The 24891-nt window shown below is 39.7% G+C and overlaps 2 protein-coding genes across 10 annotated transcripts in view; one reads left to right on the top strand and one right to left on the bottom strand.

The window, feature by feature from the left end:
• The window catches only part of pip5k1ca (phosphatidylinositol-4-phosphate 5-kinase, type I, gamma a), a 56570-nt gene extending 41216 nt beyond the window's left edge, over nucleotides 1-15354 (top strand). For 2 of the 8 annotated variants that reach the window (XM_074635613.1, XM_074635620.1), the window contains exons 13-19: nucleotides 435-576; nucleotides 1044-1076; nucleotides 1365-1484; nucleotides 4436-4712; nucleotides 8414-8482; nucleotides 9590-9679; nucleotides 11468-15354. In XM_074635613.1, coding sequence (XP_074491714.1) covers nucleotides 435-576; nucleotides 1044-1076; nucleotides 1365-1484; nucleotides 4436-4712; nucleotides 8414-8482; nucleotides 9590-9679; nucleotides 11468-11470 — 734 coding nt within the window. In that variant the 3' untranslated portion in view covers nucleotides 11471-15354. Of the gene's footprint in view, nucleotides 1-434; nucleotides 577-1043; nucleotides 1077-1364; nucleotides 1485-4435; nucleotides 4713-4990; nucleotides 5037-8413; nucleotides 8483-8660; nucleotides 8679-9589; nucleotides 9680-11467 lie in introns of those variants that run through there. The other 6 variants (XR_012593960.1, XM_074635614.1, XM_074635615.1 and 3 more) reach the window with 6 other exon arrangements.
• Nucleotides 15355-18100: 2746 nt separating this feature from the next.
• LOC141767895 (galectin-3-binding protein A-like) lies at nucleotides 18101-23273 on the bottom strand. 2 transcript variants are annotated; one of them, XM_074635621.1, is made up of 6 exons: nucleotides 23184-23273; nucleotides 22981-23050; nucleotides 22050-22235; nucleotides 21811-21942; nucleotides 21428-21692; nucleotides 18101-20260 (listed from the first exon to the last, which is right to left on the bottom strand). In XM_074635621.1, exons 2-6 carry the CDS (start codon nucleotides 23033-23035, stop codon nucleotides 19228-19230), a joined length of 1671 nt encoding a protein of 556 aa, XP_074491722.1. In that variant the 5' UTR covers nucleotides 23036-23050; nucleotides 23184-23273; the 3' UTR covers nucleotides 18101-19227. The 2 variants fall into 2 exon arrangements, with proteins under 2 accessions (XP_074491722.1, XP_074491723.1); XM_074635622.1 differs by having other exon boundaries at nucleotides 23189-23255.
• Nucleotides 23274-24891: the final 1618 nt, after the last annotated feature.

Here is a 24891-nt window from a genome sequence, read left to right as displayed (position 1 = left end):
TCCTTGACTAAAGAATTTCTTAATTATCTAACACTCATACGATTTTGTAGACTAATAGATTAGTTGATTTTGCGTGTCCGTCCTTCCGTCCGTTCGCGTGTCACACTTTTGTTTCCGGAGCAGAACTCGGAAACTATTTAACTTAGGAACTTCAAATTTGGTATGATGGTTGACAGTGTGGTCTAGTTGTTCCTTTTGGGGGAAAGAAGTCCAGGGTGCCCAAAGTGTTTTACATTTTAGGCACCCATTTTTTCGACTTCAATTTTGTTTCCAGAGTAGATCTCGTTCCATTAGTTCCAAAAGGGCAAAACCTTTGACCCCTACTTTCAGAGAGTGGGGGTATGTGAGCCAAGCCCACTTTTGCCTTGTTGACAGGTACATAAATACATAAATAATAATATTAGTGTGTGTCTCTCTCAATCCTCTTCCTCCAGGGCGGCCAGATCTTCTTCCATGTACTCCTCCATCGTTTGAAGAGGCCACCACAGCGTCAATTGCCACCACCCTCTCTTCCACCACCTCTCTGTCCATCCCCGAGAGATCCCCCTCTGACAGCGCCGAGAACCCCCGCTACAGGTCCTAACACACACACACACTTTGAAACACTGGAGTCATCCATTGCAATCAAGTACCGTAACATTTATTTCATATCATTTTGGCCAGATACGAAAAATACAGTTGACATTACAATTGATATTACTTCATTGTTTAGTATAAAATGCAACGTACTGACAAAATCTTTGTCTCATTGGGCTGAAATGAAACATTTTCTTTACCTTTTCTGTGTTTACTTAATTCTATCTGAAAAGTTCTACCAGTATTTTGTGTCATTAGGTCTCGTTTCCACAATAGTAAATCATTCTTTTGTTGTGTTAATCTGACTAAAATCCTTAAATTACAATTTAAATAGAGAAAATTCACATCATAGCTTCAGTAAGTGCTCATGTGAACATTTTAGGAGCCACAGGAACATGTTTTTATGTCAGCTAGCTGCTGCTGTTGTCATAAACAGCTTGTACTGACACTATGTCCTCTGTCTCCAGGAGGCACACCCAGTCTCTCAGCCACGACGGGAGGTGAGTCGGGAGCATGAATGCTACTTTCTCTTCATACTTCATAAACCTTTTTTAGCAGGATTAACAGAGCTGTTTTTACAAAGTTGTGAGGCTTGCTAGCTTCATGTTTTCACAGCATTAAAGCATTTCTGGGTGTGGTGGGTGGAGAAAATGTGAGGTCAGCCAGTTGGTCGGTGTTTTTATGAGAAGGCCCATTCTTCCTGTTGCTAAGATGTGGCCGTGTTTGTTTTTCATACGTGTTTCTTTTCCTCTGTGCGTGTTATTCTATGTGTGTTTGCTTGCGTTCAGGACCCAGGAGGAGCTGCGTGTGCGTGAGGAGGATCAGCAGACCATCACAGTGGAGGTGGAGTTGAAGAGACCCGACAGTGAGCCCACCATCTCCGTTCCACAGCCTTCACATGAAGCCAGGTACACCAACAACACAATGTTGAACAGAGTTGATAATTTCACAATAATGTATAACAACTTCTAGATTCTACAGTTTAGCACAAGTTTGGAGCGTTATTTAGCCTCCTTCGTGACATGCTTGTAAGACAATGAATTCATTAGGTTTTCTAGTTTCATATGATACCATTATCTTCACTCTAGCTTTAAAACTGAGCCCGGTACAGGATGGATAAGCTGTAGAGATGTAATGAGTCCTTCATGACCTCGATCACCAATATGACTCAGTTTGACGCCGCACTATAAATAACCGCTAGTGTCTCACCTGGGCTCAGCCAGCTGTTCGATTAGAACATCTCACACACACACACACACACACAGAGAGTTTCTAACATGGTTCACATAAACACTGAAAGCAGCTTGACCTATTTGTTTATTGGACTCTGGGGTCCCCTGTTATAGACAGATACATGCTGGAGGCACTGTGTGGGGCACGCATCTAATGTATTAGGTTATGAGAGAGTGCGCACATGCATGTAAATTTGCGTTGTGTGTGTATGAGCAGTGGGTGCTCTTTTATGGGGTGACATGGGGGAACCAGTCGGTAGAAGTAGGGCAGTAGGGCAGGAAGCCTACAGGCCTCGGGCTGCTCCCGTAAAGCTGGGATGACCTGACACTTTGGATATTCTAACCTGGTTTTTAATTAAAGTTCATTGGTTTGGCATTTAGCTTTATTTGAAAATGAAACTGCATCAGAGGAAGAAAACAGCAGGGGAGACATAACTCAGAAAAAAAACCACAACATCACTTACAAAAACACTTGGGCTGCGCTCGTATAGTCAAAAAATTATGTCCTAATGTCGTTTCCTAATCACTTTTCCTTGACATAAGAGAATCCGACTACACTTATGCTATGGCAGATGTTTCTTTTTAGTAACTTTATTAATAACACATACAGAATGAGAACAGTGAAAAGCTTGATGCTGTACCATTGACGTAAGGATTCCTGTCCAAAATAGAATCACACCTCCTAATGCTTGATTTATGCTTGATGCATTCGTCAGGGTCACGAGTGTCCACACGGCCAAAGTCACGTCACACCATCAAACTACACGGACGGTGAAAATGGAGAACTTTGAGGAGCTTTGAAAATGTCTGTTTGCCGTGATGAGAAATCCGCACTGAGTATAAAAGATTTGAACGGTTTCTTGTCACGATTCCACTTCCGCTCATGTCTGTGCGGCTGTCCTTAATGAAAGTGTAACGGAAGCTTCAGAAGGATGTTTTCAATTATTCCATGATGTACAATTAAACCGCAACAGCATCTGTTCTTGACAGCTGAATTGTGCGTCGCTTTAAAAATGTTGCTGCTGCAGTGGGACGGTTTTATCTCCTTTCCTTTCATAAAGGATGGTCCAGTGTATCCTATGCTAAAGAAGATAAGAAAGGAAGCATTAAAGCACCTTTCCTTAGCATTTAGAGAATTTGACCAGCTCTTATCATGGCTGCTACTCAGATACATCCGGGTCATCTCGATCAGTTAGGAACCTTCCTAAGCAAAAAAGACATTTTGACCGCAGCTTGGTGTAATCCGCATGACATACACTACATTCAAACAGAAGGGATCATGGCAGTGGGGCTCACATTTATGCCGGGGTTAGGTCAGTGAGGATCAAGTGAATAATTGGGTCTGATGCTGAGAGAAGGCAATGGCTAGACATATGGCCGGGGGGGTCTGGAAGGAGCTGGCGGCGGAGAAGAGAGGGGGATGGTGGGAGCAGCTGAGATAACGACAGGCGACTGAATTAACCATCTGACTGAGCCGACTCGTCCGAGCTGCCTCTAACTCACCTGCAGCTGGAGAACTGGTTGGATGGGTGTGAGGGGAGCGATGGAGCGGAGAAAGAGAAATGAGAGGACTGATAGGAAGAGAAAGAGACTAAGAGAAGATGAGATAGAAAGAGTAATGTGTGAAGAAAGACTAGAGGGGGTGAGAAAGACAAAGATAAGGTACATGAACAGTTTTGTAAGATATATCTAAATGAAATGAGAGATGGTGGGAAAGAGAGGCGTTCTGTCTTGCAACCACCATCTTATCCCCCTCGTTTATTCAGCCAATCAGTTCTCTCTTGGAGATGCCGACTCTGCTTTTTTGCCACCGTGGCCAACTGCTGGGCTTTTCCTCTGGTGGAGCTTAGCTGGAACACAGAAGCTGAGAAAGCAATGTGGATGCGCCTAAATCCTTTCTAATAGTTGATGATCTGGCCAGGAACAATAAAGGATTGTGGCAACACACAGCCAGCTGGCAAATCTTTGAGCGTAAGCAGCTAAAACCACCAACACCCACACACCCACACACACATCTGTTGAGTTTTAGCTAGAGCCAGTTTTCTCTAATAGCTTGGTCCTGTTCCTCTGCCCTGCTGCAGGAAAATTGGCTTATGGCAAGTGACCCAATTAGTGGCTCTCAATGTTGGCAACTGCTGTGTCTGTGTCTGTGTGTGTGTATGTCTGTGTCTGTGTGTGTAGGTAACCAGGTTTTATATTTTGTCCTTAAACTACACAGAGCCTTTGTAATAATTACTTAACAATATTATTTTAAAAATCGTGTAAAATCGTTAAGAACATGCAGGAAAACATTAAACTTGCAGCCTATTTCTGTTTTTCTACACCAGACATGTGGCTAAGATACTGTGTGAAGTGAAATGGACAGATGCGTGTGTTCTAAAAACAACAGAAAGTTAGTTAAACAAAATAAAACTCATCAAAGCCGTCTTTGTTAGTCTCCTCATACTGTTCCAGCGATCATCAACCTTCGAAAAAGAGACTGAATAAGTAAGAGATATAAAAAAAAGAAGTAACCACCGTAACATTTTCACTGTTTACTAACCCTTTCCAATGTTTAAAAAAAACTGCATACACGTGCTAATGTTGGTGGGAAATCATATAACGATCCCATTTCCACCGTCCCACAGTGAGGTTCAGGAAGAAGCTGGCGCAGAGACTGCCGATGCCGCTGCAGCAGCACCCTCCAGCTCTTCGTCAGCACCTGAAGCAGCAGCAGCCGCCGCATCCACCTCCTCGTCTGCCCCAGATGCTCCCTCTTCATCCGGGGCAACCAATGAAGCCCCGTCCTGTCCCAAGGTGGTGGTGTTGGAGGCAGACAGGGCCAGCCAGAAGTCCGGCTCAGGGTGCACCAGCCAGGCTTCGGTCGATGATGAAGATGACGTGCCAATCTCAGATATCTACTTTGTAAGTAAAACCCTCCACACGGACACACACATACACACATGGAGACACACGTTTTTAGATTCTTTTAAATCTGTGTTAAGAGGAAATAAGCACATCTCAGAGTAGGACTAGCTCCCATCTCTTCTCATCTGTTTTGAGTTTGACATTTTTATTTAGCCATCAAATCATCTTTAATATTTAATCAGCATCAATGTGTGTTTTGGCTGATACGAGATATATTTATACACAATGTAATTATGATCATAAATTCAAGGACTGAGCTATATGATCTCCCACAGAGACGTTGACAGATGGACCGCAGAAAGGGAGTAGCGACTCAGGCTGGTATGGGAATGGAGTGTGTGGGCGGTTAATTGCTTGCAGTGTGTGGTGCATTCAATAAAAGGAATAGTTTTGGGAAATAGGCTTATTCGCTTTCTTGCAGAAAGTTACATGATATGATTGATACCACTTTACCACCATAGTCTGGCACATAACCCCCTGTTAGTTTTTGTAGAGATGAAACAAACAAATCAAACATGTTAATTAGTGAGCTTCAGAGGTGTTGGTAGGCAGATTTTCTTATCTGTTCTTCAGACATGAGAGTTGTATTAATCTTCTCATCTAACTCACAGCAAGAAAGCAAATAAGTGTAATTTCCTGAAACTGTTGAACACAGTGTATTGCAGTGTGCACTCTGGTTTGGAGTGTTTGCAGAGTGATAATAATAGCATGTCGACTTCACTTTGGAGTTCCTGTCTGATATGATCGCCAACACGGCCGCAGACACACTCAGCAGCTCATTTTGTGTGAATGAGAAGCTTTTGCAGTTTTGCGTGTGTTACTCAGTCTACAGGATCGTCCTACCGAAAGCGACTACCATCAGATAGTGTTGTGTTGGCAGGTCTAAATGTGCCCAAAAGCACAGCTAGCTATAAATGAATGTATGAGTGTCAGGTGGAGGATGGAGAGCGGAGCCAGTGATCACAGTTACAGATAGAAACGTTTCCACCTGGCCGCGCTCCTACTGGGTTTCTCCTGTCGGGAATCAAACACCCTCTAATGCGGCATGAGAAATCCTAATGGCCAACAGGTTAGTCAAAGAGCTCCCTCAGTTATTTAACAGCCCTCTCATCTGACCAGCTCTGGCTGATGCCCAGTTCATGCTTCAAAAGCCAGACACTCTCTGTAGCAGCAGCAGCAGCAGGGGGTCTGTAGCGCTGCGTGAGGTGACACTGAAGTGTAACTACACATAAACACTGCAGGCAGGGAGTGACCAAGTGAAAGTAAGTTGTTTCATCAGCTGTTAGGACACTGCCAGTGATCCAAACTAAAGTATGAAAGCCTCACTTATCTTGTATATGATAATAAGTTGATCTTGGTGAATATCCGTTATCAGGATAATCGTGACTCTCCTCACCTGAGTGACTTGAAAAAGCTGTCAAACTCGCTATCATGGTAGAGCAGTGGTTCCCAACCTATTTTCCTTGAAGCCACCCTTAATTGTATCTAAGAAAAGCTGAGCTCCCCGACATCATCAACACCCTAAAAAAAAATACAAATCCTCGAACAAAATCCTCAATTTGAATAAAGTGATTCAATTTATTAAATTAGTCTTTTTTTTTAATAAATCAACTTTCTTTAATGAACGGAACTCGTCAGTTACGTCAACATAAATGAAACGAAGATGTCTTGACGGATTCGCCAAGCGAATGTAGATACATAATGACCTTTTTTTGGTAACGACTTAATTAGTTTTTTGTTATTGTGGTTAAATTAATGTAATTTATGGTATTATTAAATTGCTGCTAGACCGGCCTCCCTTTGGATGCATCAAGCGAGAGAGCAAATGAAAATGTTGTTTTTGAAAGGCTAAACACCAACTAATATGGATTGAAGCAGAATATATTATATTATATTATATTATTAGATATATTTTACTACAAAGTAGCAAAAACTATATCTTTTTAAATATATTCAGACTTTTGTATAAATTCACCAATAAGTGTGTTATGATTTTAGTTATGCATGAGTGGTTTTGACAACCTCTCAGCAGACAAATCCTGGCGCACCCCCTGTGATATTTGGCGCCCCTCTAAGGGGGTCCAGGACCCCAGGTTGGGAACCCCTGTGGTAGAGAAGTCAAAAATAGATCCTGATTTAAAAATTACAAGAATTATCATGTAAGAAAGAACAGTTTGTTTGTTTTCCCCAAAAAATGTATATTATAAATATTAAATAAAGTAAAAATATATATTTTTCTTAACAAAATGTAAGGTATAGTGATATACATCCAGTATGTTTTAGTGTCATTTTAAGAGTTTTAAGCATATTTTGGTGATTATTGGGATAATATCGCAATTATTTTGGCCTGGATAATAATGACATGAAATGTTCATATTATCCCATGCTGAGTCAGCATCTCTGTGCTTCACTCAGTTTGGCCATTCAGCAGCTCAGTCAGCCAATTGATCATCATTTGTGTGCTCCCTGTCTGTTTCTGCCATCTCCTTCATCATTATCATCATCATCATCATCATCATCAACAGAAGCACTTTCTAAACTAGCAAAAAATGATTGTGTATTGTGGAGCAGTGTCTCACAACGGTATTTTCTCAAGCAAAAATCCATTGCTTACATAATCAATGCTTGTACCTTTAAGTCTATTATGATTGTAAAAGAGACAAAAACAAATTGCACCATTACTGCAAAAAAGTACAATCACATTTAACATGTATTAACTTGACTTTCTGTGCATTTTGAGCAAATCTCCTTTATTTTCTTACTGGGTTTGGTTTGCTTATGGTAACACCAGTGGGCAACCTCTGGGTCTGAAAAGTGAAGCCAATGCGGAAGTGCCTTTAACTTGCATATGCAGCAGGGGGCGACTCCTCTGATTGCAAAAAAAGAAGTCTGATTGTATAGAATTCATTTTCTTTTTCTTTTTATACGCAACAAAATGATCCTCTCTGGTTGGCCTCTGTATAGTGTACAGACAAACTGGCATGAACAACCAGTTGGTGTTAAAGGGCTGTATTTTTCAAAGCTTTAAATTACACAGTATGTGTAGAAAGAATCAGGGAATATGTTTGAATTTTCATACAAGAGATGCAGCATTTGTGATCATCTCATCCTTTAGCTGTGAGATCGGAGTGATTGCTCAGGACACTGAGGGACACAGGTGTGTGTGTCGTCACTTCACAGGTTCCTCAGAGTGACTCGTGACTAAATTATTCAGCCACCAACAAGTCTCCACATTCACTTCTCATGATTCCCGCTCTGCTCTCCGTCACCCCTGTCCTCCACATCTGATTGTTTTTCTTCTTTTGTCTGCTCTCCCTCGTCTCCACTTCTTCACCTCCATCCTCCTCTGCCCTGTTCGCACATTTTACCCCCTACTCTTAAATCATTTTCACCTCCCCCACCGTTCCATCTACAATCCTGAAATCTTTCTTCTTCCGTTCTCGCTCTCTCTTCTGCTTTTACTCAGTGCTGTGATCGTCCTCATGAGTCATAATGAAAGTGGTGAGATACTACAGAGTAGCTGCCAGACTTGTTAATCTATCTGTCACCATCTGACTCATCCAGTCTATCTCTGCTGAGTTACACACAATCTTTTTCATTTTCGCCTCAGCATGCTTCTGTTATTTCACTCCTCTGTCACTCTCTACATTACATTTCTTTTTGTTTGTCCCGGTGCCATACACCCCTGTTGTTGTCAGTTTCCTGATGGGAGGACCTGGGTGGTCTCTCCTTTCCGACTGAGGAGGAAATGCCGGTCTGTTTTGCCAGTAAGTGAGTTAGATGGTGCTATAGACGTGTAGGTGGGCTTTTGTCCTGGTATTAGACTAGATTAGTCCCGAGTACAATGCTGTTGGTTTGATATGAATTACAGTGTTTCAGTATTCACTGGAGGTGTTTTTTGTGATTGTGTTGAAACCAAAAAAACAATACCTTCTCTCCACATAGTGAAGACACTGAAGTGTGGGAGGCAGGTAAACAAAAGACATCTTATTTGACAGTCTGTCTTGCTGTTACTCTCGTATTCGTCTTATTTTGAATCTCCAATTTGTTTCCTCACTCACTCACTGACAGCCTCCCTCACCCCCCATTGCACCTGTGTGTGGATGGCGTGTTAGCTCCAAGGTGCTGAGCTTTGTGTGTGTGACATCGACCCACGCCACCATACCGTGTTACAGCTGCTTCCCTCTCTTAAAGGGCCGGTACATATAGTAGTAACAGGGAACCTGCTGAAGCTTTAATAGACATTATGCAAAGAGCGCTTTTGCTTGTTGGAAAAGGGGAAAAAACATCCCGTTCTTGCGTTTTGCTTTGACTGAGGATGCTCTCTGTGTCTGACTGTCCTGGCATCCTGGCTTTCTTCCCATTCCCACCTCTTACTCCTCCTCCCCGCTCCTCATCCTCCCCCGTTTGGCTGATGCAGCGACTCATCCCTCGCTCTGCACACTTCACTTTGCTTCCCAGGAGGAGTTAGTCCAAATGGGGGCAAAACACCAAGAAATATGATTTAAACACATGTCAGTAAGACCCATCATAATATTTACATGCTTTAACAGCACTTCTTTGTACCGCTACCAACCTGTTATTTGCCTACATTTTTCATCTCCGTGTTCCAAGTCTGCTAACTGCCACAAAAAGGATTAGCACATCCTTTTACACTCTTTACACCTACTTGATATGTCAAATTCACACTTTCCGATGTCTCTCAGCAACATTTCCTCCTATATGCATCCCTAATTTTCATTTCCTGTCTTGTCTTTTCTTCTCCTGTGATCTCCCGTGTCTTTCTCCTGCCTGCCCCTGCTGCTTGTCTCTGTGCCTCTGGCCTTTCCTCTGTCCCTCTGGCCCCCTCTGCTGTGGTGGGTGTGTAAAAACAGCCTCAAGACGACAGGACCTGGGTGTACTCTCCGCTACACTATGGCTCAGAGTCTAAGGCCCTGCCAGATGGGGATTGGGAAGGAGAGACAGTAAGTGAGAAGCATCAGACTAAAATACAAAAGTACAGGAAAATCTCTTAACTTTACCTACGTGAAAAGCTCCTACAGTAAATGTAGAACGAGCTTCTAAGGTTCAAAAGTCCATGATTACTCCCAAGAGTAGGCTTGCTTTGCATCCAGAAACCCACCCCTACATTACAGCATTCATTCCTCATTGAGAAGTGGGTGGAAATGGTCACTTGCAGCTTGCGGGACCATTTAGTCCACGACCAGCCATCCTGTGTCCCTCCAACAAACAAGCTGCTCTGTATTTACTACACGGTGTCACCGCATCGGCCTGCGTGAAGCCGAAACACTCATGCATCACCAGACTCCCACAGCTCATGCTGCTAGATGTTCATACTAGAGATACATTAAAGACACATTTTACAGAACATTGACATCATTTTGTTCAATCTTAGGCAATGTGGGTGATTTTTTTTTTATGCAATAATATATTATTTTTTGTTTACTTAGAGAGTTAAGAGTTTATTTTCAGTGTTAAGATTTATATGTTTATTTAACTGGGACAATGGACAGTCGTTGGCTGTCCCTGTGTTAGCTGGATAGCTAAATTTCATCAGCAGTTTATATGTTAAATCTTCGAACCCCAGATAGATGTCAAGTAAATCTGACAATTTAGAGTCAAATGAGAATTGCTATCACTTGACTCTTAACTGTTTTCCTTTAGAGTAGGGCTGACCCGAATGCTTCAAAGCTTCGACCTCCAAATCAGTATTTGAATGCTTCTTTTTTTGTGTTTTTTATACATAAGTATGTAATAATAATATATAAATCCCAAAATAGCCCAGGAAATAAGGAACAAGCTCACAACATTATTCATTATTCTTACTCAACATTAATTATTAGTTATTCTCAGACGGATATTGCTGTTCGTTGTGTGTAGGGGTGCGTGTGTGTACAGTAGTGCGGCAGCGGCGCTGTCCCAAAGCTTTGAATACCTTTGAATATTTCTCACCGAAGCTTTGAAGGTCAAAAAATGGTATTCGGGACAACCCTACTTTAGAGGTTTTGTGAGGTCTTCTCTCGCAGGCTGCTTGTCTAATTTGTTTAGTGTAGCAGCATTTGCCCATACTGCGCTCTGATAAGGTGTCATAAACCATTGGATTTTTTTCCCTACTCATTTTATTTTTCATCTTCTCAGACACATTTTTACATTCCCTGATCAAGTCATTTAAAAAACAATTCAGCTTGGGTAGAAACGTTTGCAACAAAAGATGTTAAAAAATATATTTAAATGTGTTCTAAACATTAAAATGTATTTAACGTTATCCCTGTTCCATTTCAACGTGCTGCCTTATCATATTGGTCATGATGAAAGTAACTGGCTGTTCTTTCATTTTTGAGTTTAAAAATAAGTGCAGACACTTTCTGAAACACTTCTGCTACAAGTTATAGATGATGTCTCTTTACAACACACATGGCAGCTGAAGTAGAGGGGCCAGTATTTGATTTGAATTATGTAGCTGATACGGATGAATTAAAATATTTCATATTGGCTTTACAGTATTAGTTGATGCAAGTTATAATACATGAAAACATCTTCACTATTCCTGCTTTTCAGTTACTCATGGGTGTGTGTGCTTTTTTCTATTTTCCTGTTTCCCCTTAAATGCACTCTGATTAGATGACTCTCACTGTTTCACTATCATTAGCAAGTAATGCATGACAGAAGAAACACATTTTACACCCTGGGGAAATAAAAAATGCTGTGTTTAAACTTTGCCTAATACATTCACTGTGTCTGTCTCCCAACAGTAAACCCTGTTCTCTGGCAGAGAGGAGTGAACGTCTCAGTGGAGAGGACTCGTCGATCTGAAGTCCAGACCTCAGCGGTAGCAGCAGGATCTCTGTCTGAACCAGGATTTCAAACATGCATACAGAAACTGAACACACTGAGGGGGAAAGTGACTTGTGTTATCAGAGAGAGGGGAAAAAAATCCTGAAAGTGATGAACATCACTGATTTCCAACCATCCCTGCCTTTCACCCTTAACAAAATGAAAATAATAAAAATGTAATAATAGTGTGTATGTGTGACATACAGTAGTGCGTATACGGCTGTAGTCTTATATGTTTGACATACATGAAAGACCATAGTAACTTACTGTGGCTATGAGAAGTATTCAGTTTTCGAGGCCACGTTAAATCCCCTTTGATTCAATGTTATAAAACATGATAACTTACAAGTGGGGTGAATACTTTTTATAGGCATTGTACAGTATGTTCTAGTTCACACAAACAGCCCTCTTAACAAGCTCTACAGGCTTGCACTCTGCAGAGCAGCACAGTGAAATTTGCATGTACTTATCAGGATAAGCCCACTAACCCTCCTTGGTACTGACTGTACCCTCACCTGGCACCAAGCTGTCTTTCAACAACTGAAAGAGAAACACAAATAGTTTGATGATTACCTTCATGACATCTGGCGACCTTTGGGTCAAGATTGATTTTGACTCACACGATGCGATGTTGCTCCTCCTGCCGAGCTCTCTTTAAGGGATGCACCGATCCAACCTTTTCAGTCCCGATACTGATACCTGGGTATCAGCTGCCACCGAGTACCGATCCGATACCAGTGTTTAATTAATAAGCTGTATGCTGCAGCAGGCAACATCAGGCTTGACTTAAACATTCGCTTCCTTAACTTTGTAAAACAAAATGTAACAAATAATTACATAGATATACATTTGCTGAATTGTGTTAAAATAATAAATCCTGCACCAGGATCCTGGTAAAATATAAAAAATTAACAGGAATTACAATTCAAGTGTAAATCTTTTTAATGCAACTGGTCAAAACTTAAACATTCCAGTGTATAATATATATATATATATACATAGACTGTATATAAGAAGTAGACATAGTCACCGTGACGTTTGTGGACTGCCATTTTGAAGCCTCGAGTTCGGCATTTTGGTCGTCACCATCTTGGTTTTTTGCAACCAGAAGTGACACGAGAGGGTGGAGCTAAGTACAACCAAACGCTGAATAAGACATTTTTAGGCAACCAAAAAGTTGTAATTAACTTTCATGAACTGAAAACGCACTGTGAAAGGGTTAAACTTGTAAGACAGAAACACAAACAACTCCCAGACCGGACAACGCCGTGGTACAGACCTTGTCAATAAGGTAGCCACGCCCTAGAGCATACCCTGCATAGCATATGGTCTATTTGACTCTAAATGGGACCATAATTAACTAAATGAACATCATGCTGTATTGAAGAAGACTTGAAACTAGCGGTTGAGACCATAAACTCATGTTTACAATGTTTACTGAGGCAATAAATCAAGTGAGAAGTAGGGTCATTTTCTCATAGACTTCTATACAATCGGACTTCTTTTTGCAACCAGAGGAGTCGCCCCCTGCTGGCTATTAGAAAGAATGCAAGTTTAAGGCACATCCACATGTGCTTCACTTTTCAGACCCGGAGGTTGCCCACTGTGTAAATAATATAGTATATATACATAGATGTAAATTGAATAGATCGGCCCCATTGTCACGATACCCGATTCAGCTATTTGAGTCAGTATCGGCCCGATATCCGATATCGGTATAAGTACATCCCTACTCTCTTTGCTGCCTGCGACGTCCACCTGATAGTATGACATGCGGCCACATGTAGATTTCAGTGTGCTGAGTGCAGAGTGAGAGGTCGGTCTTGGTGTTGGTGTTGGAGGGCTCTGCTTGTGCTCCTAGAACTGAAGTTACAATGATGACCATTGTTCGGCCAATCAAAAGAACATCTAGACTGTCGTCCTCACATTTCCAGTAGTGGTTATATGCATTTTAGTTTATAGAGGGAAGAATTAAAACGCAACATTTCCTTTAGTGAATATATACAGTGAAGTTGTTTCATTCATAGCATAAAGATTTATTATTTATATACAACTTGTTTTTTGCAACATTTTTTTTATTTCTGAACTTCTTCTTTTACTACTGTGAGCTTTTATTTATTTTGTCTGTATTTTATTCTAATCTTCACTCGTTTCTGGTACTTTTTCACTCTTTATGCTTTGTTTTTTTAATTTGCATCCAAAGAACTTTAATTTTTGTTTTTGTAATTCCATCCCTGCAGCTTTTTAGTTTCCCAATTCTTTTTTTACATCACGTGTTTGTCGTGTAAAGTCAGTGTTACTACTTTTCTCACTACACCTCTTGTGTGGAAACGGCTGAGGCTTACGACTCTTGCCTTCAAAACAGAAGGCATCCATTGCAACACTAATAAGGCAGCAGACATTGTCAGTCATTACCGTAACCTTCACATCATTGCAGTGTCTTCCAGTGTTGCCCTATTTTTGGACAGATGCACACAAATCATTTACAACAATAGAAATAACATATTTTATTTTATTTTTCGGTGGAAAAATAATCAGCATATCAGTGACAGTTGCTATATCTGGTCGCCCTCGCCTCCTCACACAATGAGAAATCCATCGACTGGACATTTCAAATGTTTGTAGATGTAGAGCATCAGTTGTGGTATTTGATATCGTACCTGTTATCTGTATATTTGAATGAACACAGTGCGTCGCAGTGTTGGTGAGACACGGCAGTTTGTAAATGGGCTGAATGTTGTTTGCACTTAATCAACAGGACCTGAAGATGAACTAGTGATAGAGGCCAAATAAACATACATCACGTTTATCTTCGTTTCTGCTCACACAGGCTGATGTTTAGGCAGCAATTTCTTTTTAGGATTATAAAGTGTGTGTTGGTGAAGTCAATCACAGTCATTGTAGTGTTTACTGTAGTCTCTCTGTGGCTGACATCTTAAGGACTCTCAAGTAAGACTTAAGTTCAACAAACTGATTTTGTTTAATCTAACTTCAGAAACTGTATCTTCAGTCGGTTGGTGCGTTTCTGTGTGTGTTAGTGTGTAAGGAAGGACACATCAATGTCAGACATTGTAAAAGTAGAGATCAGTTTGTTCCCATGACGTGCAGTGGCCAGTTGTAATCAGTTTGTTGTTGTTCATCAGATGGAGACCATAGCAGCAATATTTTGTACAGTCTAGCTTTTAAGTTTTAATTGCCTTATTGAGAAATTTTACATGTAGGCCTATCGTTTATATATTTTTTTTTCACTCGTGCTGTTGTATTTATTTTTCTTTCTCATAGTTGTGCTCCTGAGAATGTGTACATAAAATTATAAATACATATATAAAGATATACAAATATATTTTCCATTTGAATCGGAGAATATTATTTTTATTTGGTTTTATTTTTGCTGCTGGGCAAGAAATGATTGCAATCTACATAATTTACTGTACCATATCCTTCAGTGTGTTTTATTGAGACGCAGCTGCTGTATATTTATGGTCTATAAACCACAGCTGTTTCTTTGTAAGATATCCAACATTGAAAGATTTGTGGGTTTTACTGTACATGCAAATCAATAGGAATTCTTCCAGCTGTGTTGTGTATGTGTTTTCAAATCGCTGTGTGCCCTCATCCAATAGGGAGAGTCCTTTACAGAGACATAGCATGATTTCAAAAATGAATATGCATATCAGAAATGTGTATTTATGTATATCTGTGTATATTCATCTATTTATACGTGAGGATAAATAGATGGCTGTATGTGTGTGTGTTTGGACTCAAATCAGAATGAATATAAAATAAAGCAGTTCTATGAATTGTTGTTCATGGAGATAATGTCATATATTTTTATTGATTCCTACAGTTTTTTATGGCAAAATGTACAAACAAAAACAGCGTTTTGGAGGCTTTAGTTTGACTGTATTTTAGGGATCAAATAGCATGTAAGGTATACATTCAATTTGGCTCCATTTGCACATCAAGTAGGTAATTCATATGACTAGATTAACATGGTAATCTGTCTATTCGATTTTGACATTTGTGGCCTGATGGTGGTGCTAAGGTCACGAAAAATTAATCATGTCGTGGAAATCTGGCCACTAGCTGTTGAGCTATCTTGCTTTTGTCCAAAGTGTTGGACAGTTGGATGAAGCTGGTTGACATCACCATCCAGGCCTGTTAGTGGAACAACATATCTGCAAAATTGTGGCTGTGGGAGCTGAGGCCATCCTGAACCCTTCAAGATAAAGTGACCATCAAGACCATTGAGTGTCCGTTCCTACCAATAGAGGGTAAGCTCTGCCACATATCAGACAACCAACATATGGTACCTGCCAAAATAAAAAATAAATAAATAAATGACTCGATAAAAAAAATACATATGTCATTAAATGTAGCAAAATACTATTAAAAATAAATTAAATTAACTGATTAAATGTGATAGAAATTGATATTTCTGTTTTAATTTGCTTCATTTATTTATCTTTGTATTAGTTCCCTTATTTATTTACTCTTCTGTTTAATTTTCCTTTCTATTTATTTATGTATTTATTTTTGATTAATTTGTGCATTCATTTATTTTGGATTTATTCATTTATTTTGACATTAATTTTTTTTAATATATTTATTTTTGCATTATTTTCTAATTTTTATTTTATTTATTTTTTACATTCATTTTAGATTTATTTTTAAATGTGGCAAACGCAAACGTGGCGGAGTCATCAACAGTCTGCGAGGAGACTCTGAAACGACAGAAGTTGTATCCTACAAATGGTGAATTGCTCATGAGCCAGGGAAGCGCAGTGTCGAGTATGAAGTTGTTTGGATGAGCGGTTCTGGAGAAAGCTTCAAGCAGTTATACCAGAGACCAAGCCGGCCCGTAATGAACCGGCACCTTTTGAACCGACACTGCACTAGTGTCAGACAAGTGGCACTAAGTGATGGTTCAGATACATCTGGTAGAACCTCCCTCTTTATCAACAGAGGCCTCTTTGTCTCCAAAACACCTTCCTGGTTTGAGTATTTGTTTGCCATGTGTCTTTTGAATAACCTCCAATGTGAGTAGCAGTTTCTTTCTATTATTAGGATCAAGGTGTATTTTACAGTTGACATGATGGTTAATGGATAATCTGTGATCAAATTTGTTTAACCCTCCGAGACCCACAATGACCTGTTTTTGTTTTTTTAGGGGGAGATAGCAGGTCAACAGTAGATGTCACATAGAAGTGGTGTACATCATCTGAAAGCTGGGAACCTGAAGATTGATTTGAGATGTAATACTGTGTGTCAAATAAACATGTATTAATTAATTAGATAATTAATTAAAATAAATAGTGAAAGTGTATAAGGTAAAAGTATGTGATGGCCATTTGGGTCGATACCATTTGTTACACAGATTCGGTGCTAAATTTAACCATTTTTTACCCCTTGAGAACTGATAAAAATGACCAATAATCCCTCCAAAATACCACATTAAGATATCAAGACCTTGAGGAACACCATTGAAAAAGCCGTTGGAGATTTCTGCATTTTTTTGGCACTTAGATGGCGAGCACTTCTGTTCTGGAAACTGCTCAGGAACCCCCTTATTGTTAACCTAGCTAGTAAAGCCATCCACCCTCTGAATGCTCTAGGTCTTTAGTTTGTGGTGGTAAAGTTTCATGAGGCTGTGATTATCCTAGAGGTCACCACAAGTCATTTTATACAGAGAGGTCAAATTTTAAAAAGTGGTCTCACTATATGAAATGGCTACTATGAGGACTAACATCATCAAACACGAATACAGTTAGGTTCATTAGATCCACAAGAGTCTCAGCTTTACAGTGATACCACAATGTATGTAATTCAAGACTGTTTAGGGACCCCAGTGTGCAGAAATATTCAAACACATTATTTTTAGTGTAGGCGAAAATAACACATTTGTACTGCATTCAAAAAACTGCATGTGATTATCATAAAGAGGGCATGTCTGTAAAGGGGAGACTCGTGGGTACCCATAGAACCTGTTTTCATTCATATATCTTGAGGTCAGAGGTCAAGGAACCCCTTTGAAAATGGCCTTGCCAGTTTTTCCTCGTCAAAGTATTGCCTAACTTTGGAGCATTATTAAGCCTCCTTCCCGACAAGCTAACATGACATGGTTTCATATGATATCTGTAACTTCATTATAGCTCTAAAACCTACTCTAAACCTTCTACAGCTTCTGAAAGTTGGTTGATCCCGCGGGTCTCAGAGGGTTAATACTACTATGATAAAGTAAATGTTTGGTTAATCATATGTTACTTAAATATGCAATGATTTACAGGCTGAATTTATGATTTGGGGCAAGATATTCTAATTTATTTATTTGTTTTAGAACCATTGCAATCATTATGGCAATCACCATCAATTTCACAGCATTCCCTGGCTAAATAAATGTCACAAGTGATTGCAACCCTTGTTTCCTGGTGGTTTGAGGCTCCAGTTAGAACCTTAAATCCATAACAGCACTAGTTTACGGTATTACTTCAGGCAATAATAATAATGTTCATTCCTCTTCTGTTACATAACTGTACAGAATACCACGGGAGTCAAAGACAAGCTTTTATTGAACTTTATAGCATTCTTCTCAACTTACACACAACATGTCAGGCTAGCAACAACACTTGTCCTCCCTAAAGACTATTTTCTCAATCTCCTCTCCTTTTTTTAAGGGTCACTGCAACCTTCATGCATCCTCTGACATGTGAGCGGCTCCAGACTGTCCAGGCGTACAGATGAGAAGACCTTGGAGTGTCTCAGTATCTTAAGATATGCTTGTGTTGGGTAAGTGGTTCTGACATGATTTTGGTGATTAGAGCAGAAGACAAGATAGTGTAAAAGAGTTTCCTGGCCAGTATAACCCAGGTAAAAAAAAATACTCTTCATGTAAGTTTACTACAATACACTTGTAGCGAAAGTACACTAAATTACCACTATTAGTATTTGCAATTTAGTATGCTTTTTAAAAGTACACTGAAATACAGCTTAAAGTGCACTGTTTAACCTCTAATAAAGTGAAATTAAAGTAGACTTTAATAAAACATACAAATAGTGAAACTCATGATTTACAACATGGGAAGTCATGTACACAATAAGTCAGTGTGTCAGTGTGCTGACTTGACTATGACTTGCCCCAAACTGCATGTGATTATCATAAAGTGGGCATGTCTGTAAAGGGGAGACTCGTGGGTACCCATAGAACCCATTTTCATTCACATATCTTGAGGTCAGAGGCCAAGGGACCACTTTGCAAATGGCCATGCCAGTTTTTCCTTGCCAAAATTTAGCACAAGTTTGGAACGTTATTTAACCTCCTTCGCGACAAGCTAGTATGACATGGTTGGTACTTATGGATTCCTCAGGTTTTCTGGTTTCATATAATGTCAGTATCTTCCCTCTAGCTTTAAAACTGAGCCCGCTACAACCTAAAAATCGCAAGTTGTGTTAATGCGTTAAAGAAATTAGTGGCGTTAAAACAAACTTTGCGTTAACATGTCATTATCGTGTTAACTTTGACAGCCCTAGGCCACACATAAGTTGTACTTACTGTATGATTTGAGTGAGCATAGTCAAAAACACTGTTTATGGTTATAGTTCTATAGGATAGTCGTGAATATCAGATAATGTGCTGCTTGTAAATCATCCTCTTTGCTGAAGTTCCCAGAGGAAACAGACACTAATCTGTAGAGTAGTGAGGACGAACCACCAGCCTGTAGAAGAACCTCTCTGAGCGGCAGGGATAGACTTGTTTTACGCTGCTTGGCATAAACACAAGATTCTCCTCATTAAACTCGTGAACGTGGAACACGTATGTCCCTTCACACATAACAACAAGACTATTTCTGTAACGAATGCGTCCCTCCACCTCACTGGGTATATTGCTGTTCTTTTGAAAAACCTTCAAACTAACAGCTGGCAAAGAAGGACAAGTGAGACTTTGACTTGAACATTCTTCACGCCTGTTAAGAAACATTGTTTCCCAGCGCATGTTTTGAAAAGAAAAATAAGCACTGTTGTGAACCGGTGTTTGGAAGTCCTTGGTCAGAATATTGATTTGGGAGTAGCCAAAACCAATGTAAGAAGTCTCAGAGTCCTTGTAAGCTTTGACGATGTCGTAGCTGACAGTAAAGCTCCACGGCGAGCCGGTGTAAATCCTGGATGTGTAGACTTTTTGTTTTTCCCTCAGGTCATTGAGCAACATCGTGAAGGGCAGAGAATTAAACTGAAACCCTTGCAACTTGCCGGCATCATACTGTGAGCCATTAAGTGTGACTAAGTCCTCAGCTGGTATCATTGGGAAGCGGATGAGCTGCAGAAGGACCTTAGGAATAGTTGTGTTTTCTTGGGCTGCCGCCCAGCTCTCCAGTCCATTCAGGATGACGGTCTCATTACGCACCACGAGGTCTGAGCGAGACAGAAGAGCTTTGACCAGACCAAATGGAAGATTTGTCCAGGCTGGGGATTGGATCAGCGCGTCACAGTTCCATGCCAGGTAGCGAACACAAACCTCCTCTAGTGCCTCATCATCTATTTGAACCGCGTACTCATAGAAAGAGTTCTGACTCTGGAAAGTGGGATCTTCTGGAAGAAACAGTCTGAAGAGTTTCGCAGCCTCACTATAAACTTCAGTCACACCCCAGTCGATAGCCATCTTGAGGATGCAATGGGCAGAGGATCGTGTGACTTTAATCTTTCTTGTGTAGAAGTATCTGAAATTTGAACATTTTCATTAGTGAGGTTCAGCTGTTTCTAACTCAGTGCATACAATTAGACAGCAAGTGATGAAAAGATCAGCTGTTGAGTGGTTCAGGTTTACATGACAAAGGAGGTGGCAGTTTAAAGGGGACATATTATGCTCATTTTCAGGTTCATACTTGTATTTTGGGTTTCTATTAGAACATATTTAGATGCTTTAATGTTCAAAAAACACTTTAGTTTTCTCATACTGTCTGAAACGCTCAGTTCTTTAAAGGTCCTGACAGACCAAGCCGACGGTCGGCCGTCGGACAGTTTGGGGTCGTCCGTGAGCGTCTGTCGGCTTGGTTTTTGCGGTGTGTCCCACACCGTCGGCTCTAGTCTGCCTATGTCAGAGGTTTTTCGGCCGATTCAGCATGTTGAATCTTTTGCGGAGCCCGTTTGTGTATGAGAAATCACTCTGATTGGCTGTTCAGCTTAAACCAATCAGTGCACGAGAAGAGAAACAGAATTGAGGAAAGCAAGCCAACGAGTAAAATCAAGAGGAAAAACGCATCTCATTTTTCATCGTTTCATAGACGTATCGTAACAACGGCTTGCATATCCGCCGTCCTCTGTCGTCCAGTTTCTATTTTTGAATGACGAATACAGACTACTGCCGCCTACTGGAGTGGAGAATTATTTCCTCTCAGGCGCATAAAGTACCAGCTAACTGGCTGTTGGCTGTCGTCCTTGTGGTGCATTAGGGTGCAACTTGTCGGCCAAGACAAAGGCGAAGTGAGGCGACGCAACAACCGGCCTTCATCGACGCAACAACCGGCCTTCATCGCCGCTAGTTCTTTGATGTCGGGTTGGGTGTCTGGGCCTGAAGCCCCCTCACGGAAAGCCCAGTCTGCTCTGATTGGCTGAGGAGAAAAATATGGATCACCTTTGCAAAGGTAGTTCTCAAGCTGTGGGTGATATATTCTAGTGAGCCTGCATGTGACATAGGAAGGGGAGCCAAATCTGAATGGCTTGTTGAATCACATGTTTTCTGATCTAGGCAGCCCACAAAAAAAACTGACTGGGTTGTCCTATTTTACAGTTTGTGGGTTGGTAGGTACTCCAGATACCCAAATGTGTGCACAAACACTGAAGAGGTTAGGTTTTCATGATCTTTAAAGTCACAAGTTTGCTTTTACCTGACAAAGTTGTTGGCGTACTGACTGCAGTTAGCTGTGGTCTCAATGTTGAGGCTGCTGAAGTCTGGCTGTGACGTTTTGAAGAATGAGTTCAGAGAAAGGATGACGCGGTGAGCACAGATCATCACAACGATGTTGTGGTGCACCGTCACTGAAATGTTCAAATCACAGTCACGTCTGCTGTCAAACAGCTCCCCCAGCTGATAAGACAGGCTTGTGTTGTGGTCCAAATCGTACTCCTGGCTTAGATTGAGGGGTTCTGGCTCTGATGGAGGTCAATATGGGCACAGTGAGTGGTTTTGTTTTGAGAAGAAATTCACTTTTTATCTTTTTATTTGTCCATAAAAGATTCACTCTTATTGCTCAAACATGGGTTGCCTTACCAGTTTCACATCTGACACCAACATCTTCAGAGTGACCACAGTCATGGTCCCCCCACCCAGAATGTGAACATTGCAGCAGGTTCGTCTCCATCCCACTGCAGCCTAAATTACCCATCCAGATGTCTCCATCCCCTAAACACAAAACAATCAAAGAAAATAAACAGATAGCCATTTGTACCAAATATTGTTAAAAGTTCCAGGTTTTCATTGTTAGTGTTTGTCAAATTGAGCTCTATTACCCTCGCCAAATGTAGATAGAACCTCTACTGCGCTGGGGAAGTGGAGCTGGCGACACACGACATGAGCGTCAATCATCTCAAACTCATCGTTGCACACCGTCCCCCAAACTCCATCATGAAAGATCTCCACCCGGCCCTCAGAGTTATTTTTACCACCAGCCAGCCTCACCGAACCTTCCTCAACACCTAAAGAAACATGTCATTAATTTAAATAGTTATTTAAATAGATTCAGTAGAAAAAGATGACAAAGAAGTCAGTCAGGTTTTGCTTTATATTAACAGTAAAACTCTTAATCAAAACAAAATATAAATATATTTATATTTATACAGTTCAAGAAGGCAAAACAAATGTTACTCATAAGTCACATAACTTGTAACATTAATTAAACACTGACATTATTTATAGGATAAACCATATATGTATATATATATATGGTTTATCCTATAAATAATGTCAATAATGGCTAGTGTTTAATTAATGTTACAAGTTATGTGATTTATGAGTAACATTTGTTTTGCCTTCTTGAACTGTTTCCTCTACTTTCATTTACAAACAAGACCAGAGAACCAGTTGACAGTAAATAGATCTATTTTGCTAGTTAGGAACAGCAAAATGTCAATAAATGTGATAAAAAAAAATAGCAAAATATAATATTTTTGTTCAAATACACTCTATATTAATAAAAAAAAAATTAATAAAATGTGGGTTTGTACACTTTTATTTCTTTTGAGAATATCGTTTATTCACTCAAGAAGATACATATTTCTATTTATTTGTCTCATGGCGGTGGAAGACATTGAAGAGAAGAAGGCTAGGAAGTTTCTGGGGGAAAAGTTGTTCACTTTTAAAGTAAGCTGTTCTTGAACGTAAAAAACAACAACAGTACAACAGATGTAATACAGCTTCACAGGATAAGAGCAGTTTACTCACCAGCAGACACGCCGACGAAAAGAATGCAGAATAATAAGAAAGTATTTTCTGTCATTTTGATTGCAGTGCACTGGGGAGAGAAGGAAAACAAGAAACAGCACTGACTTCTCTATTCAAACAAGTGTTACTCAGTATGCACAAATAATGTGTGATAACATCAGTAATCTATACATTATTCTGGGTAAAAGTAGGAATGAACTTACCAGACCTCAAAATGAAGTGAATTAAAAAACGGCCTCTCACTGAAGAAATAAATCGGGAAACTGAGCAAATATTTAACAAATTGCAGGTATTTATTTTCCAGGAATCACCGCCCACTAAAGGGCTGTTTACTAGAAGAATAGTTGAAATCAGTCCTACCACACATGCAATATTTATTTATGTCCAACAAAGGTCAAATGTGTTTTTATGGTGCCACGAAATTAACTATCTCTATCTCTATCTATCCATCCATCTATAGTATCTTAAAGAATTGTCCACAGAAAAACATTTAATTAGTCAAAGTGGCGTCACTACAGACATTATAGCATAAATCATTTAAAAATAAAATACACAGAGGTGTAGTTTCTCGCGGTCACCGCGGGAGGGCAGTGTATAGTCATGGCAATGATTGGTCATAAGCAATAATAACATGACAACTACACAATATTAAGTGTAATTATTTAAAGGTAGAATTGATAACATTGATAACCACTAGAGGTTGCATCTGTCCTCCTCCGTTCCATTGTATTCCCTTAAAAAAAACAAAAAAAACAGGTTGCTATTTCATTGCACAACCTGCATATTTTATGGTTGAGTGGAGTGAGACTCAGACAGTCAGTGACGTCAATTACATTGAATCTTTTGTGGTAGAGTAACATGTAGCTATAGGCCTACATTAGGTGTGCCTGGGTGTGTGTTTGTTGCGTGACACGCGCACCTGTCAAAATATTTTTAATTATTAATTTCATAGTCATAATATTTCTTTGAGGAAAAGTTTTATTCAGCACCTTTCTACAACCTCTGTGGATGCATGTTTATTTAAATGATTCATCTACATAATAATGTTATCAATATAACCTTTAACAGCAGTTATGACTTATTATTAATCCCTTGCATCTTCTTGTCAATACAATATGGAAAATACAAAGGAAAACACTATTGGGATGTTTTGCTTCTTTTTCTTCATGTGTACAAAATATTCCCTAAAAAATACTCTGTATGACATTAAATAACTACTATAAATATTGTGTATTTGTCATGTTATTATTGCTTATGGCCTTAACTATTAGTAGTAGTAGTTGTTGTAGTAGAATTAGTTATTGCCATGACTATATACAGCCCTTCTGCTGTGACCACAATTAACTACATCTCATGAGTATGTTGAAAGTTTTATTTTGAAATGATTTACCGGAAGTGTGAGTATGCTATAATGTCTGCATTGACGCGACTTCGACCAATTTAACAGTTCATTGTTGTCACCACCAGAGGGCAGCAAACACTCCTGATTTTAAATACACAGATCAACATCTCCTAGCATCGATATAGAGGTAAACTCAGGACGTGATGATGCTTAAAAAATATACATTATTCATGTTAAACAACTGGTTAATAAAAATATCCTGTTGCTAACTTGACCTGTGTATTTAAAATCACGAGTTTTAATGTCCTCCAGTGGTCACAGGTTGGAACTGCATCATAGACTTCGTCAAGCTTTTATTACATAATATTACGAGAATAAAGTCATAACTTTACAAGAAAAAAAGTCGTAATATTACGAGAATAAAGTCATAACTTTCCAAGAAAAAAAGTCGGATTATTACAGTAATAAAGTCGTAATATTACGAGAATAAAGTCTTAACTTTACGAGAAAAAAGTAGTAACATTACGAGAATAAAGTCATAACTTTACGAGAAAAAAGTCGTAATATTA

The sequence above is a fragment of the Sebastes fasciatus genome, chromosome 5 (assembly GCF_043250625.1).
Source record: "Sebastes fasciatus isolate fSebFas1 chromosome 5, fSebFas1.pri, whole genome shotgun sequence".
In the NCBI taxonomy this organism is placed as follows: domain Eukaryota; kingdom Metazoa; phylum Chordata; class Actinopteri; order Perciformes; family Sebastidae; genus Sebastes; species Sebastes fasciatus.
The sequence above is the reverse complement of the archived record's forward strand: the minus strand, read 5'-3'. Positions and strand labels throughout refer to the sequence as shown.

What these genes read in the sequence shown, in the direction of transcription:
- LOC141767895 (XM_074635621.1), bottom strand. Translation starts at nt 23,035, where the DNA reads ATGACAGAAAATACTTTCTTATTATTCTGCATTCTTTTCGTCGGCGTG. An exon ending in TTTCGTCGGCGTGTCTGCTG is followed by an intron (nt 22,236 to 22,980) that starts GTGAGTAAACTG and finishes ATGTTTCTTTAG; the next exon opens with GTGTTGAGGAAGGTTCGGTG. An exon ending in TGGTGTCAGATGTGAAACTG is followed by an intron (nt 21,693 to 21,810) that starts GTAAGGCAACCC and finishes GACCTCCATCAG; the next exon opens with AGCCAGAACCCCTCAATCTA.